This window comes from Ursus arctos, unplaced genomic scaffold, assembly GCF_023065955.2.
Source record: "Ursus arctos isolate Adak ecotype North America unplaced genomic scaffold, UrsArc2.0 scaffold_1, whole genome shotgun sequence".
Taxonomy (NCBI): domain Eukaryota; kingdom Metazoa; phylum Chordata; class Mammalia; order Carnivora; family Ursidae; genus Ursus; species Ursus arctos.
The window spans coordinates 99777872-99797085 of record NW_026622763.1 but is presented as its reverse complement, the minus strand read 5'-3'; the positions used below and the strand labels follow the sequence as shown (position 1 = coordinate 99797085).

The window sequence follows — 19214 nt, the reverse complement described above, 5'->3', positions numbered from 1 at the left end:
TTCTCCAAAGAAACAGTAAAACCTCTGTGGTTCCCTAAAAGGAGAGATCAGTATTTTTGATAGTCACCTATTTATGAACCAATTATTATTTTATTTATTCATTGAATGTTACAATTATTAATTCCTCAGGAACAAAACTTTTAGATGCAAGTAATTTATCTTAAAATGGTCTTTAACTTGTTAGAGGTTATAAACATTCCTAAGGATTCTGAATTTTAAAAATGTTCCTGAAGGTTCTGTTTCCCTGCTTTGAAAGGATTGGTTTCTGTTTAAGGGAAGGTAAGAGGTTATTGGGATGAAAACAAGTGTTTTCAGTCTGAAGGACCAAGGTCTCGTTGACCTAAACCAGGGTTTCTCAAGTCTGGCATGAAGAACAGTTGGGGCTGGATCATTTTTTATTGTCGGACCCGTCCTGGGCATTATTGGATGTTCGGCAGCATCCCTGACTCCTACCCGCTAGATACCAGTAGCCCAGTGGTGTGACAATCAACAACGTCTCCAGACATCACCAAATGTTCCCTGGGGGGGAGACTCACCCAAGTGGAGAACCCCCAATGTAGGGAATGAAATCCTGCTGGGGGCTGCTGCAGGGGAAAGAATCCTGCTTTAGGTCTGTTGATCTGCCATGTCACAGGTGCCTGTCGAAGTCACTGAACACTTCTTGGAGAAGCAAGACTGAAGTTCAGAAGAAGATCGCTGTAACTTTCCATCCATCCCAGTCTGGCTGGGGGAGGGGAGGGGGCCCTTTAGCAGAGCAATTGTTCCATTGTGGTGTCTCCCAAATTGGAAGTACCCATTGCAGAGCACAAGGTGATTTTATTTATTGATTCATTTTTATTTTTTAAAATTAAAAAATTTTTTATTATGTTCAGTTAGCCAACACATAGTACATCATTAGTTTTTCATGCAGTGTTCAACAATTCATTAGTTGCATATAACACCTGGTGCTCATCACAAGACATGCCCTCTTTAATACCTCCTCAAACTCAACACCCCAAAAAACAAATAATCCAAACAAGAAATGGGCAGAACACATGAACAGACACTTCTCCAAAGAAGACCTACAAATGGCTAACAGACACATGAAAAAATGCTCAATATCATTAGCCATCAGGGAGATATAAATCAAAACCACAATGAGATACCACCTTACACTGGTTAGAATGGTAAAAATTAACAAGGCAGGAAACAACAGATGTTGGTGAGGATGCGGAGGAAGGGGAACCCTCTTACGCTGTTGGTGGGAATGCAAGCTGGTGCAGCCACTTTGGAAAACAGTATGGATGTTCCTCAAGGTGTTATAAATAGAGCTACCCTACAAGGTGATTTTAGATAGCACATTTTTGTGAGAATACATGCTATTTTAATAGGTCTGTATTTATTTTGATGTGCGTTAGGGAAAGAAGTAACCAGCACATTTTGCCCATGCTGTTCTGGTATTATTGCATAAAGAGAGGTGAACACTAACTTGCAAGGCATAGTTGATTTTAGGGCAAAAGCTTTAGGCAAGTTGACTCATTTGTGCTAGGAAATGTTTAAGTGTTGAGGATTCAGATTAACAAGACAGACAAGGTCCCGATTCTTAGGGAATTTGTTCTCAAAAGGCAACCAACAAAGGAAGGCATTTCAGGTAATAAATATAATGTGAAGGAGTTTGAAGGAACTCTGGGGGGACAATAGGAGACTCCAGGACAAAGTCCTGCTCCCATGGCTCACCTTCTAGGTGGGGAGGTAACAAGTCTACGTGTGTATTGTCGAGTAGAGGTAAGTGCCAGATGATGAAGAAAGAAGGGCTTGAGGCCTGAGGTCTGAGCAGGTAAAGATTTCTGGGCAGAGACCCGACTGATGGGAGGGGTGGCCATGGAAGGGCGTAGCGTCAGAGGAAACACTCCGTGCAAGGTGATGGTGGGACTCCGGGGCTGAAGTTGGTGGTGGTTTAGAGTGGCTTTCGTGTACAGGGAAGACTATCTGAAATTATCTTTTGTGTTTGTTCCCTTGTAAGAATTAAATAGACATAAATTATAGTGATTCTCAAGCTCCCTTAAACATCTCAATGTATCTTGGCTTAGCCTGATCTTTCAATTAAATTCATCAATCAAAAATCAGTTTTTCAGTCATTCAACTGAACATTGTAACTGGAATCAGAAGTCCGATAGACTGTCATGCATCCCATTCTCGTAATCCCAGCGTGTTCTCTGCACATCCGTACGTGCAGATTAGCCAAACCAAACACCAAGGGGTGACGCCAGGGCTTGATCTCTGACATCACATCGCCATCTGTGGATGCGGCTCTACCTCGTTCTGGGTTAAAAGACTCAGACCAGGAAGGGGCGAGCTGTGCTATCCTCGGCTAATTGCAGTTCTTGACCCAGATGAATTAGAGCTCGCACTCAGAGGACCGAAGCTGTTCCTTGGGAATGAGATTTTTGGCTGTCTCCCAAAACCTGGGCATGCAGGGCAATTCTCAGGTCGATGAGGAACACACAGAGGCCACCCTTCTCCTTTATTGCCTCCAGTGGCTGTAAACCGCGGTCCGTACTCTCCAAATGGGGTTGATTTCATATGGCACAACCCCTGGTTCAAGAGACATTTTAACCCACTTTTATGAATTTAATTTATTTTTTAAAAATTTTATTTACTTATGGGGCACCTGGGTGGCGCAGTCGTTAAGCGTCTGCCTTCGGCTCAGGGCGTGATCCCAGCGTTCTGGGATCGAGCCCCACATCAGGCTCCTCCGCTGGAAGCCTGCTTCTTCCTCTCCCACTCCCCCTGCCTATGTTCCCTCTCTCGCTGGCTGTCTCTCTCTGTCAAATAAATAAATAAAATCTTTAAAAAAATTTTTTTATTTACTTATTAGAGAGAGATTGGGCACGAGTGGTGGGGGGGGCAGAGGGAGAGGGAGAAGCAGACTCCCTGCTGAGCAGGGAGCCCAGTGTGGGGCTTGATCTCAGGACCCTGGGGTCATGACCTGAGCTGAAGGCAAATGGCGCCCTGTTTGGATTTTGTTTGTCATCCCCTTTGAGTCTGTAGCGGACTTCCTTCCCTGCAGAGCTGCATTGCAGGTCTCCCTGTCCGGGCTGGAGACGACTTTAATGCACTGTCTTAGGTCCTCTACTCCTTCATGTGATTCATTTGTAACTTCTCCCACCTTCACTTCCCGCTTTTACAGATGAAACCGCACCTCCTGTGGTCCCCCTCTCCTCCCTAAGCTTGTTGCTAATTTTCTTCCCGAGCTTGTCGTTACATGACAGTTTCAAGTTCGTGCCGCGCTTCTCTTTCCAGGCAGGACCACAGGTGCTCTTGTTGTGGGCTGTACCCCTCACGCGTTTTTGCGTGGTCCTGAGGCCGCAGCATGAAAACACCATTAAAGACTGTGAGAAGGAGCTTGGTGAGGTGAGGGACAGAAGGACGCCCGGGCGGCTGCTGGGCAGTCGTCTATGGGAAGAGCGGGTGGGGCTGCAGGGGCCAGGGCCCGATCACGTGATGCCTTTTAGCCAAGAGTCAAGTGTTTGGGTTTTGTGCCAAGCCCTCTGTGGAGGGTTTTAAGTATAAGAGCAATAGGTTGTAAGTTATGTCTTGAAAAGCTCTCTCTGGCTACTCCCCCGCGTATTGTAGGATGGATTGGAGGAAAGCAGGAGTAGGGCTGAGGAGGTGGGCTGAGGGAACCCTGGCTTAAGTCCTGGTGAGAGGCAGTGATGCCTAGAACCAGACAACATGAAAGTGTCACGTGGTTGTGACACTAATTTGGAAAGGGATCTGTGAATGCTTAGGGTTTGGCTAAGAAGGGGCTGTATCGCTAGTTCCCAGGAAAGAAATGAAGACAGTTACTGATTCTTGCCTTGGTAGTTAGGTATAGACTTTTGTCCTTGGGGAACCTGAGAAGACTTGTCTCTGTTGTGGATCTTCAGGGAAGTCTAAATGGTATTCACGCCTTTCCCGCATACTTCTGGGCCTTTACATGGGCTTTTCTTCATGCCTTGCCAACATTCCCTTTGGGAACTTATGACCTTGATCTTTAAGTCCTGAAATATCCGTGTGTGTGTGTGTGTGTGTGTGTGTGTGTGTGTGTGTTAGAGCAAATTCTCCTGTAACAGGCACAGAATGACCACTTATCACCCCTCTTATCCACTGTGTTGACATAATCATTGCTTTACTCGAACATCTTCCACAGGGTCCTCTGGATGTCTGGGGCTGCTTCGGTAGCATAAGGAAACGTCCAGAGTCAGTGTGGTTACTTTATTCCCCAGAGAAGAGATCAGCTTCCCGCAGGATAGAAGAGAGAACCCAGGCAAAGCCTCAATGGTCTTGTAAAATTTAAATTCCTACCATTCAGTCATTTAGTTTTGACATTTCAGTTACAATAGCAAAGAAGAAAAAGATGCAGGAAGGGTAATTTATGTTTGCCTCAGATACGCAGTTCGGTGTAATATATATAGGTCAATGTCAGGGATTTGTCTGACAACTGTAGGTAAGTCGCTGCTCTCTGAGGGTCTAAGAAATGACTCAGTGGTGTTTAAAGTTCCCTTAAACCAATTATAGGACACTCGTTCTTGTCCTCCACCTGTCCTCTCCCAGATCTGGCTTCAGTTGGCTGGTAGGATCAATGCAGTCAATGATGGTACTCTTGGGCCTTCCAACTAGCACCTGCCTTGAGACCAACAGGAATGCCTGGCCAGGTGTGGACAAGCGTGAGGTCCTGAATTACAGCTCAGCAGACCACAGGCTGGTTATTGCCAGTAGCTGACCAACTGGTCACATGCAGCTAAGGATGCTTGTAATCCCATAATCTCAGCCATGTCTCCCTCTCCCATTCCTCCCTCACTCCTTTGTTGTTTTTCATTTCCAGTTATATTGGACCCAGAGGCATGTTAATATATACATTTGTTAAAGGTCTAGCTAATCACACACGGTCTTTTTCTTTATATTTCCATGTTTCCCATATTTAAAAAAAATCTTTAATAGAAAGCTTGAAACTCAGGAACCAAAAGCAATGATACAGTGACTGGTCCCTGACCTGTGTTCCTCATTGGAGAGGACTACTGGCATTTGAGTCACAAAACTCTCTTGTACTGGATCATTCCAGGCAGTGCAAGACTTTAGAGTCTCCGCTGCTAAGGACCGGTGCCGCCCCCCCAAACCATTATGACAATCTCAAACACCCCACACGCTGCAAGTGTGGTTTGGCCTCTTAGGATGAAATCTTACTAAGCTTGCATGTGTAAATATTGGAGCACTTAACAGCACCTAAGATTCACCTTGCCTATAGGTTTAATTTATTAGATCTATTGCATAATAGTGAATTAAACTCAGGGGAAGATTTGCGTGTTACTCGACAACTGTGGCTCTTAAAAAGAAATTGTTGAAATTACTAAATGTAGTTTAAAGTGTTTAATTAAATTTGTAAATGGGACCAAACATTAAAGAGACCATTAAAAGTGTTCTTTAAAAACAAAACAAAACAAAAACTCCTTTAGTTAAGGATACATATTGATGTCTTGACAGGTGAAATGAAGTTTGCTTGAAGTTGCCCTAACAAGGAAAATATAAAAATATGAGGGAACTTTAAATGGACAGAATGTTAATAATTGTTGAAGTTAGGTGGTAGATATGTGAGGGTTGTATAGTAGTCTCTCTATGTTTAAGTATGTTTAAAATTCCTAAGTAAAAAGTTAAAAAAAAGTGAATGTTAACATTTTCTCTAAAGAACTTTGAAGGTCACGGGATCCTGAATTCTGCTCACAATCTTCCTGTCTGGTAGGGACGCGTACACCCCTCACAGATGATATCTAATTGGCTCCTGGCTATTTTTCATGCTTTTGTGTGATTCTGTGGTCACAGTTTTTGTTTTTTTCTGAGGGCAGGGTTCATGACTCCGTATCTTGTGAGCACACCTGTCTCTAGGAAGTCGCCATTTGTAATTGGTCACACACACACACACACACACACACACACACACACACACACACACAGAGTACATGGTAAGCCCAAGAGTAACCATGGTGTTTACTTTACATTTGTCTCCGTGTCTGTCTGTATCTACATTTTCTGTTCACCCTTCACGTTAAATACATGTTTGTTGAGGATGTGGTGCATGTTGCCTTAGGCATAATGATACATTGAAGGGTTTGGGCTCAGGAGTTTGCCTGTGTGGCTTTGTGAGAATTCCTAAACTTTCTAGTCCTCAGTTTCCTCGTTTGTAAAATGGATATGATTATGATACTGAACTCATAGTATGCAGTGAGGGGGAGTTAATATATAGAAGAAAAAAAAGAAGTGTTCTATTATAAATATTAGCTAGTATTTTTTTGTCAAAAAGTTATTCGTAGCACCCTTTTTAAAAAGATTTTACTTACTTATTTGAGAACGAGAGATTGACAGAATGAATGGGAGGAGGGGCAGAGAGAAAAGCAGGCTCCCTGCGGATGTGGGATTTGATCCCAGGACCCAGGGATCATGACCTGAGCTGAAGGCAGATGCTTAACGGACTTAGCCAACCAGGCACCCTGTAGCACTCTTCTTAAAAACAGTTTGCTCTCCCTCATTCTGAATTTAGAGCTGTCGTTTGAAAATATATTAACATAATATTATCATATTAAGATATTCTGTTCTGCAATTTTTTAAAAAAGATTTGTCTATTTTTGGGGGGGGGCCCGAGGGGGAGGGAGAGAGAGAATCTCAAGCAGACTCCCTGCTGGGCACAGAGCCTGATGCAGGGCTTAATCTCATGACCCTGAGATCATGACCTGAGCCGAAATCAAGAGTCGGATGTTCAACCGATTGAGCCACCCAGGTGCCCCGCTGTTCTGCAATTTTGAAATAGCTTTTTGTCCTGGTGTTTGGATTTTTAGTTTATACAAATATTTTACTCATCATATTCACTAATAAGCTAGAATTTCCTGGACTGTTTTAAAGCATGGAAGGAAGAGTTGGGTTGCAAATAAATGCCCCCACATTCACAATCTGTAATTCATGCTAGTTTGGCAGGTAGTTGAAGCTCAGACAAATCATCTGTCTTCTAATAGCATTGGTTTAATTTTGCAAATCTCAGATTCAAGTGCTAATGACAGTCTTTCAAAACTAATAATTCAGAGAGATGCGTTTTTATGTACTTAATGTACATCCTAGGAAGGTTTAAAATGTTACAGTATGATGATAATTGTGTAGAACGTTTCTGTGCATAAAATTTCTGATAATAATTATCTCCAGATTATTAAGAGTTCTGTCACTCAAATCACAGAACTAACGGCAGCTCCTCTTTCTATTTGACATCTTCTATTTTCCAGATTTTCCTTCATAACCATTTTCCACTTTAAGAGGAACATATCGGCGTATTATTCTTTCAAACTTGCCTCCCTGGAGGGCTTTGTTTTCAAAGTTAATAAAGAATTTGGAATTTGTTTAAAGCCTTTTGGTTGCCTTCTGATGGATGGAGGTCCCTATTCCCTCCCTTCACATGTGTGGTTCTGTTACTATCCAGTGAAATCACCACTGGACTCTTGCTTCACAGAGAATTTCCCGAGTTGGATATGATTCAAATAAAATTAAGAATAATATATTAATGTGCTTCACATTATGTGTGTCTCAGTCCCTTTATCTTTAAAATGAGGGGGTGGGGCATGGCATTAAACACAGAAGGGTTTTTCCAGCTGTAAAATATACATTAAAATCTTTTTAATACCTAGTATTCTTCCTGATGCTTTTTTTTTTTTTAAAGATTTTATTTATTTATTCGACAGAGATAGAGACAGCCAGCGAGAGAGGGAACACAAGCAGGGGGAGTGGGAGAGGAAGAAGCAGGCTCCCAGGGGAGGAGCCTGATGTGGGGCTCGATCCCAGATCGCCGGGATCACGCCCTGAGCCGAAGGCAGACGCCCAACCGCTGTGCCACCCAGGCGCCCCCCGTTTTTTTTTTTTTTTAAATAGATATTGGGATGACCTAGGGAAAGTGGCCGTCTCGGTTAGGTCAAGCAGGTCATTGTAGATTGTGTTTTGCCCTATGTCAGAAGGAAGCTGGGACTCCTTCGTTTCTGAAGGTTCTAACTCGTATTTCGAAGTCTCTCCTTGCAATAAAGACGTTTGTAAAGGAAATGATTTTTGAACCACGATTTTAAACTGCGATGATGGTTTCTCATTGCAAAACCAAAGTAGATCAAGGAGTGGCTGGGGGGCTGTGTAGCTCCAAGCTGCTGCTTTTGGTGGGTGGGTACCAGGGGACTCCATCCACTCCTGGGGCAATTCCCTGTGGCTTTGAAATAGCACATTTTATAAAACTTCTGTCTTGTTTTACTCAGGTTACACTGGAGAGCTTTGCCAATCCAAGATTGATTACTGTGTCCTAGACCCATGCAGAAATGGAGCAACGTGTGTTTCTAATCTCAGTGGATTCACCTGCCAGTGTCCAGAAGGTACGTATTATTGCCTAGGAATACCTTTGCTTTCCACTTTAAATCATAAACTACTTTGATCAGCTTTAAATTTCTGAAAGAATCCATACAAGAGAACTTCCTATTTTGTTTACAGAATGTTTGAGTATTAGACATAATCTAGGAATTTCTGTGATTTTTATTTATACATTGAAAATGAAGAAATAAAATACAATGAATACCTATGATAAGCTTTTTCCTAAATGTCACATGCTAAAATGTTCAGAATGTTACTTGTTGTTGATACCAGTTCACATAAAAAATATTTCAGTAGAAAGTTCACCTGCTTTTATTTTTAAATTGCCTGTTTACCATCTTAGAAACTTCAGGTTATCTGGAAAGCCACGTCTTTTGAGCTACTTTTATTTTAGACAGCTTTTGCTTTTAGAGTAGTTTGATCTGAAGGAGCAAGCAGAAAATCATAGCTATCGAGCTGCTGTGCAAGGAATGGTTCGGGACGCAGAGGAAGGTCTCGTTTCTGCTTGGAGGGATGTTATGGAAGTGATCACTTTAAACTTCAATGTCGTAAGAATAACCTGATATTAGAGGGTTTTTTCCCTTAAAACCAGCATGTAAGCTCCTGATCCCCGGAAGTGACACTGACAACTATATAAAGTACAGAGACATCCTCTGCAGAGAATAAATGTAGAGTCTGAGCGTAGGAAACATCTCTGTCCCCCACATTATCCTCCCGCCCCTGGCTGAGAGGCTGCAGGGGGTCAGGGGACAGCTGCTAAAACGCACTGACCTTCCAGGTGGCCTGAGGGCTCAGGGTTGCCAAGAGCCACACCCGCGATCTGCAGCACTTCCTACTCTTTCATGTTCCCGAGGCCCGAACTAAAGAAGTGAATCCTGTCCCCCAGCTTCTGCTCGCCTGCGCAGGGGTAGGAGCTGGAGGCCACGGCCAGCCTGCGTATCCCTGCGCCCCTGCCCCAAGCTGGCGTGTTTGTGGTGTATGTGGTTACCAGGACAGTGGAGTTCAACGTGCTTGATGAGCCCCCCCTTTGACCCTCCCCTTGAGTCTCTGAAGCAAATGGGAGAACTTGGCAATGTCGGAGGGGTCGAGGGCTGAGCAAGCAGCGTGTTGCAGATTTTCACTGCCTCTCTAATGCCCTGGGTTGATCAGCTGCTAGCGAAGTGGTTGTTGGCTGTGCTTATGGTCAAGGGCGGGCTTCAGAGTCAGCAGCTGATGGACCACAGGGAAATCATGAATCCCCACACCCCCTCCCCGACCCTCCTAAACGTGGGCTACAGTGATACTGCAGACTTCACAGGGCCATTCTGGGTACAAATATGATTTTTGTGAAAGAGATTTGAAAACTCCAAACTGCTTATTTTTACAGTTTTGATTGCCACTGGAAAGTTAAAATGAAGCCACAGAGGCTCATAGAGGTAGTGACTTACAAAACTCACACCAGTGGGGTGCCTGGGTGGCTCAGTTAAGTGTCTGACTCTTGATTTCAGCTCAGGTCATGATCTCAGGGTCATGAGATCGAGCCCCGTGTCGGGTTCCTTTCTCAGTGTGGAGCCTGCTTGAGATTCTCTCTCTCCCTCTGTCTCTCTCTCTCCCCCTCTAAAAAAAAAATTTAAAAAAATTTAAAAAGCTATCTGAGTATTAAAAAAAAAAAAAATCACACCCGTAATAAAGGCTGGCCCTTGAAGTAGAACCGGGAAGTTTTACTTTTCTCCATTTGCCTAGTGAATGAAGGTGGCCGAGCACTTCCTGTAGGCCAGGCACCGTGCTGGGTGCTGAGACTTAAGGGTTAGCAAAGCTGGACGGCCCCTCCCGTGGCGCGTACACAGATAAGTATGTAATGACAGCAAGACTGGGGCCTTGAAGATGTACAAACGGAAGCTGGTCAGTCCTGGGGAGCTGGGACTGCTGCCCACATGGGGAGACCTGGAGTGAGGACAGGAAGGAGGAGGGCGGAGTTGACGGCATCACCGATGAGGGAAACAAAGAGGAAGAAAGTGGGTGATGGGAGGCTGAAGTGTGCAGGGTTTCAGGGGGCTTTGTGGGCCAGGGTGGGGCATTTCATTTTCATCCTGAGGGGGAGCCAAGGCCTTAGGTCTGGAGCCCGGCTTCACCCTTTGCTCACCAGTCTCGTCTCGTGGGCGAGTGAGCTCATGCCTCTGTCTGTCTCAGTTTCCTGGTCTGTAAATTGGGGAAATGATACTGCCCACTTAATCGTCGGGATTTTTTTTTCAAGATTTTATTTATTTATTTGACAGAGGGCACACAAGCAGGGGAAGCAGCAGAGGGAGAGGGAGAAGCAGGCTTCCCGCTGAGCAAGGAGCCCGATGCGGGGCTCGATCCCAGGACACTGGGATCATGACCTGAGCCGGAAGGCAGATGCTTAAGGACTGAGCCACCCAGGCACCCCAATAGTCAGGATTAAACGAGGTGATGCAGGCAGAGTCCTTCACACAGTGCCTGGCTGAGTCCTTATTCCATATTAGCTGCTTCATCATTATTGTTTTCCTAATAATGATTACTATTAAACTGTTGATGGATATAGACTGAAGAGAGAAGAGTGGGAATAAGGAGAGAAGTTTGGGGATTGTTGCAAAAGGCCAGGGAATAGACGTGGACTGGTGGGGGGGAAGGGTGGAACTTGAGAGGTCAAACGGGGGGGGCCTGAGGTGAGTGGATTATGCAGGGCGAGGGAGGGGAGGGCATGTCTGTGCCCTCTGTCACTCTGCAGTCGGTTGTGCCATTCATGGAGAAAAAGAAATGTGGAGGAGAGGTGTTCTATTTTGCGTGTGTTGAGTTTGAGGGGCTTTGTGGCATCCAAGCGGAGACGTCAGCTGGGCAGTTGCTGTGTGAGTCCGAAGGTTGGGGCGGAAGTCTGGGCCAACTCCAAACACAGACACGTTAGCCCGTAGGTGGCATTTAAAGCTGGGCATCCGGGGGATCGTCTAGCGAAACTTCTCCTTTATCCGGTGGCCTGTCAGTTCCTCCATGCTGTCTAGAGAAAGCCTAGAGGAAAGGGTGATGGTCTGGAATTAAAAAGGATGAAGACGGATTTCCCAGCAGTCTTTGCATGAAGACTTCTGTTTAGAAGTGTACCTTCACTGAAGACGGACCAGGAGAAAGGGGCTTTAATTATAGTTCTGAAGGATTCATTGCCATGTCTTGGAGCCTCTTAGTGGGAGTGGAGGCCAGGCTGGCATTTTTAAAGCAGCCCCTCCCACTGGCTTGCTCTTTGGTGCTGGTTGTAGAAAATAACATTTATAGAGCACTTTACTTTAAAAAGCTTATGTCTGCAGGATCCTTCTCATATCAGCCACATTGTGAAGATAAGTTTGGAAAGGGTCTCAAGCGCACAGAATGTTCTGGATTCTGAGCCAGCGTGGGACCCTTGCTGCCTTCTTCTCTTTCTTTCTTTCCTTTTTTTTTTCCTCCAGTGATTAACGTTTTGTCACGTAGCTTTATATGTATGCATTTACATACATGGTCTGTGTCTCTGGGAAGTAATTTCAAAGTAAATGACAGACATCATGCCCCTTCATCCCCAAATAAATCAGTTTGTGTTTTCTGAGAATCAGGACATTCCCCCTCATATCTTACTGTGCATCTAAAAAATGATCACACCTAAGAAGACTAATAATGATTTCCTAATATTGCACGCTGTGTGCCCTTTATTCATCTCCTCCTTTATATGTGTTAATTCTGTCTGCCCTGCTTCCGCGTGTTATCTTGTGAGGGCGGGAAATACCCTACCCGTGGAGTGCTTAGCTCCATATGGCATGTTAATAAGAGGTTCATAAAAGTCAACGCTTAGACATCACTCTCTATGTCTCCCAGCTCATCTGACCCTCACAGCAATCCAATGAAGCAGATGCTATTAATATTTCCATTTAACAGATTGGGAAACTGAGGCACAAGAGATTAAATACCCTGCCTACGATCACATAGCTAGAAATTTAAACACAGGCAACCTGGCACTGGCCTTCTTAACAATTGTCCTATACTGTTTCTAAATACATCCTTTAAAAGAAGTTTCATCCTGTTTATTTATTTTTAAAGATTTTATTTATTTATTTAAGAGAGAGAGAGAGAGCATGAGCAGGAGGGTCAGGGGGTTGAGGGTCGAGCAGACTCCCCACTGAGCAGGGAGCCTGATGCGGGACTTGATCCCAGGACCCTGAGATCATGACCTGAGCCGAAGGCAGACGTTTAACCAACTGAGCCACCCAGGTGTCCCCCCATCCTGTTTATTTTTTAAAGATGAGCTTTGTAAGCAGATTCATGAGTAAAATAAATGCAAAGTTTGTTGGATTCTAAAACTTCTAAATGTCCCTGCTAAAAATTCTTAAGTCTGGGAAAAGCTAGACAATTTTTTTCATGTATTTATTTAAATAAATTTATATAATTTATAAATAAATATATATTTATATATATATTTATATTTATATATATATAAATAAATAAATATCACACCTGTATATATATAAATTTATATATATATTTATATATATATACACATAAATATACAAGTTTCCTTTCTGTAAGTACAGTGAAATCCTTTTATAGCAATTCCGTCCTAGTCCGGAAAGCTGTTAAAACTGGGTTTTCCCTCCAGTAGTGCTTTCAACTCTGCGTACTCATATGCTGGCTCTTTTCCATCCTTTTCACCTTCATTCCTTTTCCTTCAAGGATCCTTCTCCCTCCAATCCGGACCAAGTCCTTCGAGGTTGGAGTCCTTCCTGGGTATCTGTCTCTTTGACTCTCGCCTTCTTTTTAAACCCTTTGCAAAAGTTCAAAGTCAGGCCTGCGGGACAGCTTGTTGCGGTGACGATCATTGAAGCTCTCCTTCTGGGAGGTGTCTGCTTTCCTCCTACACTTAAGACTTTCATCCTCCATCAACAGGTTCTGTCTTCTCTCTGAATTTCTACTTAACTTTCACTGGGTCCACAACCATAAAGTGCCATTTCAGATTATGGGGACCGTGGAAGTGCTAAGAAACAAAAGTAAAAATGTCTTGAGTGTTTTCTTATCTGTACCTTATTGAATGACAACAGCACAGAGAAGTAATTAGAAGCTGATTTTACTGCCTATGTTATTTACTCTGTACACTGATAATTGTCTTTATGTTTGGTTTAGAACTTTGAGAGCCTTAAATTTTAGACTAAATGCATTATAATTCTGAAGACGTCTAATTATATATACTTACCATCACTGCCTATTGGTATTTGAATATGCAAATTTAAATATATGAGTATATTTAAAGACATATGTAAATAAGATCTGGATATGACTGTCTAGCCATCATCTTTGTTTCAGCATCTCCATTTTTATTTTTTTTCTGCCTCAGAATTTGAGGCAGAATACCACACAGACTAATAGGGAATAAAAAAGAACTTAGTAGAGATGAAAACGTGCAGCAGGAAAGCACATTTGTTGGTTCTACAGGTGTGATGATTTGCACGGTGCAGGGTTGAGTCGAATCTAATCACTTTTCTGGCATCTTCCTGGGCGTGCACCACCAGAGACCAAAGTCAGAGTACGGGGCTTCAGGCACTATTTTGAGAAGATCTTATTTTATCCGGTATATTTTACAACCATTAGTCTAAAAGTATTTTCTGGTGGGACGCCTTCTGATGGGATTACAGGCACACAGAATCTGTATTAACAGCTCTTTGTACTATAGTTCCAAGGGCAAGTATTGCAACCAGGGAGGGGACCCGCTCCCTTCGGTCCTAGAACCATCAGAACACCACACTGGATTCCACTGTCAGACATGCAGATCTTGTAACCTGGAAACCCCAGAGCCATGGACGGTTGGAGTCCTTCTCTGAACTGGAGCTCCGGAGTCCTGAGTCTGGGGCCCGTGAGGAAGCCGGGGGTGGGGGAGTGGGTTGGTCACAAATGTGGAGTATTAGGGTCACATTGCTTGTGTTTGAATTCTGGACCTACCCCCTTCACAGCTCTTTGCTTCCCAGAGGCTCATTTTTCTCACTTAGAAAATGGAGATGATGTTAGGACATCCATTGTAAGTTGGTGTGAAGAACAGGAAAAGCCCTCAGCTCCATGCTTGGCAAATGGTAAATACCGAGTAATACTAACAATGATGAGAATGAGGTTGCTGATGGGGGATTTAGTCACATCACCTTGGGTGAGTCGTATAATTTTTGTCTCTTCCAGCCATTGTTTTCTGTTGCAAAATGATGAGAATTGACTATTACCTTGAAGGGACCCTATTCCGAAAAGCCTTTGATTCAAATCTATCCATTTAAGAGCCCCTTGCCGAGTCAATAAATCCAGCTCGTTGTTTCAAGTAGTGTTTACAGAGAAAAGTTTCATAACCTCTAAACGACTCCCTAAAACGTAATGTTGGCCCACAGGCCCCGTAGGTTAAATCCCACTGCAACAAGCTCCAAGGGTTTATCCAAACTATTTTTGTTTTTCTACGTTTTATAGCCTTGAGTAATCAAGCCATATAAATCCTTTTGTCCAACTCAAATGTCAGTGGTAATGCTTTTCATCTTAAAGGGATTTACAGGCAATAGCCACACATGTCATAAAAACTATCCCGAGATAATGTGTATTGTTCAGAAACTGGGCACGTTACCCAGTAAGGATTTAGGAGTTACACGGTCCTGGGATTTGGTTGTTTTTCCCCAGTATCCTGATACGTAGGGGTTTGGTGAAAGCACTCTCTGAGGACCTTATTAAACTACATGTATTTATATAAGAAATGTGCAGCATGTCCTCATAAAATTACCAGGCCTGAGTAAAATACTGCTCTTATTCTTTTAAAATTTGGCATTAGCCCTAAATCACCACATCATTTAGGAATTGTAGCAGCTGAGATCCTTGGAGTTCCAAGGATCCCATAGTTTCACCTTTTGGAAACAAAGCAGGCTTTCAGGTTTATCAAGTGTGAGTAAAACTTAATTTCTATGTTTGGTGCCTGCGGATTAATTTTTGAGTTTCAGCTGAGTTCATATTTCTTATCTTTTCTCTTTCTTTTTTTCTCCCCCCACATAGCAGAGTTTCTCCGAGATTGTTTAAATAAAAGTACCGCAAGGGATTTTGCCTGCTTCTCCCATTAGCAGTGGGATGACGCACTCACTTTGGTGCATGACCAGGGTTCTAACATTTTTAGCTCTACTTCCTCTTTGGGAACCATTCGGATGCCCAGGTCAGTGGTGGCAGATGACAGTTGGAAGTTAGAGTGTGAAAAGTGAACGAAGAAATAAACAATGGTATATCACTGCTTTTCTTTTTAAGAAGAGGTAGGGGATACCTTATAGGTAAATATCAATTCCGATTTCTTAAGGCGTGTGTCCTGATCTACACATGAAAATTAGTTAGTGTTCTTTTTCTTTGTCTTGCTCTTTTGTTACGTACTCAGTGAACTATCCTCCGTATGAAATTATTGGTTAGATACATACATGTAAGACAACGTGAGAAAATCTAGGGGGGACAATCCTCATTTTAATCCGAGACTAGGAAGATCAGTTAGTGTTCTTAAAACCTTTTGGCTTAAAAAATTCAGGTATATGTCCTGAATTTCAGCTATTCTCTCTCTTGTGGCTTCAGGAATCACAACAGCCTCGGCAGTAACCGTAACAACGAGGAGACCTGCCTTTCGTTGAGTGCCTGCTCTGTGTTCGGCACTTGAAGTTCTTATTTGGGATAAGCTAGCGGTTAACAGCTGAGGTGTGGGTAGACTTGGCGGCTTGAGTTGTAATCTGTGTTTGATCACATATTACTTGGTGACCTTGGGCAAATAAACCTAAATTTTCATGCCTGATTTTCTGCATCTGTACAGTGAAGGTGGATTAGTGCCAACCTAATGAGGTTGTTGTAAGGATTAAATCAATATACAGAGCTCAGAACAGTGGGCTTAGTGATATATTAACATAAGCGTTGCTGTTTAATGCCCACAACAGCTGTACAGAGAGGATCCCGGTGGACCCCGGAGATAAGCCAGGTTCGTCTGATTCTGGAGTCCATGTTCTCTCTGCTGTACTAAGCTCCTTTTGTGGTCAAGGTCGACCTTGTGTGACAGCTAGCTAGTTGGGTGCACGTCTGCTGTCCCTCACGGGACTCCAGGCTCATTGAGGGCAGCGATGCTGAACTTTCTTTTGTATTCCTTAGCACACCTGGCACTTAGGTACCTGGGAGCCTTTTGCGGAATGTCTGAATGAGTAAATGTCACAAAACTGTTGCAACATGGTCATTTTGTATGGGAGGAAACTGGCGCCAAGATGAATTAACCCACGTTCACTAATGTAACCAGGTGACTGTCATTGGTTAGACTCCAGCAGTGAAGGGGGATCAGGTCTCATCCAGTAACCCATTCAGCATGATTTACGGGTCATCAGAGACTTGGGCAGATCTCATATACAGACTTTGGGGATCCCTTCCTTCTCTGGCTCTCTTCTTCCCTAGGACCCTTTCCTACTCCCCATGGTGAGCCTGGACCAGGTGCCTTCCTGGGGTCCCTTTGGGCAGAGAGAGTAGGTTTACTGCTAGCATCTTTGTGTCCCTGAGCCATTGTCACAGCTGAAGCGGGATGGAGCTCCCCAGATGGGAAACTCTTTGATCAGAACTTCCTCCAAAACCTGTCTGCTTTCGTTCACTTCCCAGAGCCACATAGTCGGGGGGTTATTTGGTCTGGAGTCTGCAGTTGTTATTTGTGGAATAATCTGTGAAAAAACTTACTTCTTCATATCGGAAGCAGAACGTCCGTATCATTGTCTTTAAAGCAACAAAGATCCTTTATGACAGAAATATAAATATCCTGAAAGTAAGGATAATTTTTTATTTCTCCCTGCAGCAGAATTTATCCTGTATATGTATATACGTGTATATTCCCTATTTTAGACAGTCGGAAGAGGCTGGAATGAAATTTTTGTCTGACTTGGACCAAAGCACCATGCGATGCGGTCCTGGGTCTTACTGTGAACAGTTCAGATCTGGGCTCTGGGTCCTGTGAGCACGTGAAGGTGGGATTGACAGAGACCTGCCCTAAGAGAGCTGAACACACACACCGCTGTGAAAGTAGGAGAATGTCGGTTAATTACTTTATCACTATTTTTGGTTAAATAAACTTTTCTTTGACTGGTTTTTCCCCAACCGAGTTCTCATCTCCTGTGACCTGATGTCATACTGATAGAAGGCTGCTGAAAGTAGATGCTTAGGCTTCCCCTTCTCGAGGCATTTCCCACTGCTCTTCTTCCTAATTGCCCCAGTTATATTTAATTGTGATCTATATGAAGGACCTTGTCCCTTCCTCGCTTTCAACTCTTGGTGATGCGTCTGGTCATGGTACAGCAGAGCATGCACGTGGACTGATCTCACCACCGTCCCCTCTCACTGCACTTGACTGTCACCCTCTGCTCTGTTACAGCCTGGGACTTTATATAACACTTTAAATAATTTTATCATTTTCCCTTCACAATCAGAGAAACCTATGCTCAAATGAGCTCAAAGAAAAAAAAACACACCTATAATTCCATCCACCAAAAGAGATCACTTTGAGTTTTAGGCAAGTATATTTGAAGTCTCTTTTTAATTTAATTTAATTTTTTTTAAAGATTTTTATTTATTTATTAGAGAGGGAGAGAGAGAGGGAGAGAGCAAGAGCAGGGAGAAAGGGAGAGGGAGAAGCAGACTCCCTGCCGAGCAGAGAGCCTGATGCGGGGCTCAATCCCAGGACCCCGAGATCATGACCTGAGCTGAAGGAAGACACTTAACTGACTGAGCCACCCAGGCACCCCTGAAGTCTCTTTTCTTACATGCATTTTAGAAAACTAAAATTGGGGCGCCTGGATGGCATAGTGGTTGGGCATCTGCCTTCGGTTCAGGGCGTGGTCCCGGCATTATGGGATCGAGCCCCACGTCAGGCTCTTCTGCTGTGAGCCTGCTTCTTCCTCTCCCACTCCCGCTGCTTGTGTTCCCTCTCTCGCAGGCTGTCACTATCTCGTCAAATAAATAAATAAAATCTTTAAAAAAAAAAAACTAAAATTGGATCTTACTGTGCATTCTCTTTTATAATGAGCTTCTTAAACTGAACAGTGTGTTCCAAAGGCTCTCCTGTATCGTTAATTATTTTCCTAAAGCAGTGTTCTTAATGGCTGCATTTTATGCCGTCTTATGAATGTGCCATAATGTATTTAATGAAAGACTTAATCATCCGCATACTATTTATTGATTACCTACTTTGTGGCAGTTACTGTGCTAATGACGAGGGATCTAGGAGTGAATAAGACAGAAGGGTCTCTGGCTCATGGATCTTGTGGGATAGTGGGTACAAGAGACAGTGTAGACACTATGACCAGGGATATGACCTGGCTCTACTGGGGTGGTCCAGTGATTGAAGAGGGACCTCTGCCCCCCAACCCAGACTGGGGGCTGGAAGAAGAGTCAGGAAATGTTCCAACGGAAGTGATGTTTCAACGGAGACCCTAAGGGGAAGCAGCCCCAAGATGAGTAAGTTAGGGCTGTGAGCGGAGGACTGAGTCTCTTAGGAAGAGAACATAGACACCATGTGTGAAGTTATAGGAGAGAGAGGGTGCCATGTTTGAGGAACAAAATGGAGCTCAGCAGAGCTATAACACAGAATGTGATGGAGAGTTGGTATGGGCTAGTGACTGAAGTAGAAGCCAGCTCGGCAGGCCTTCCAACACCATGACAAGGACAAGGGGATTGGACTCCATCCGAGAGTGTGGGGGAGGGCACTAGGATTCGTTTTAGCAGAGGAGGGGCAGAACTTTAGCATTTGGGAGAAATTACTGTGGCTGAAGGAGGAATAATGGATCGGAGGAGGACAAGAG

General features: G+C 43.7%; 1 protein-coding gene across 1 annotated transcript in view; it reads left to right on the top strand.

The window, feature by feature from the left end:
* The window catches only part of DNER (delta/notch like EGF repeat containing), a 191052-nt gene that overhangs the window by 93427 nt on the left and 78411 nt on the right, over positions 1-19214 (top strand). The window contains exon 8 of the mRNA XM_057316090.1: positions 8292-8405. Coding sequence (XP_057172073.1) covers positions 8292-8405 — 114 coding nt within the window. The remainder of the gene's footprint in view (positions 1-8291; positions 8406-19214) is intronic.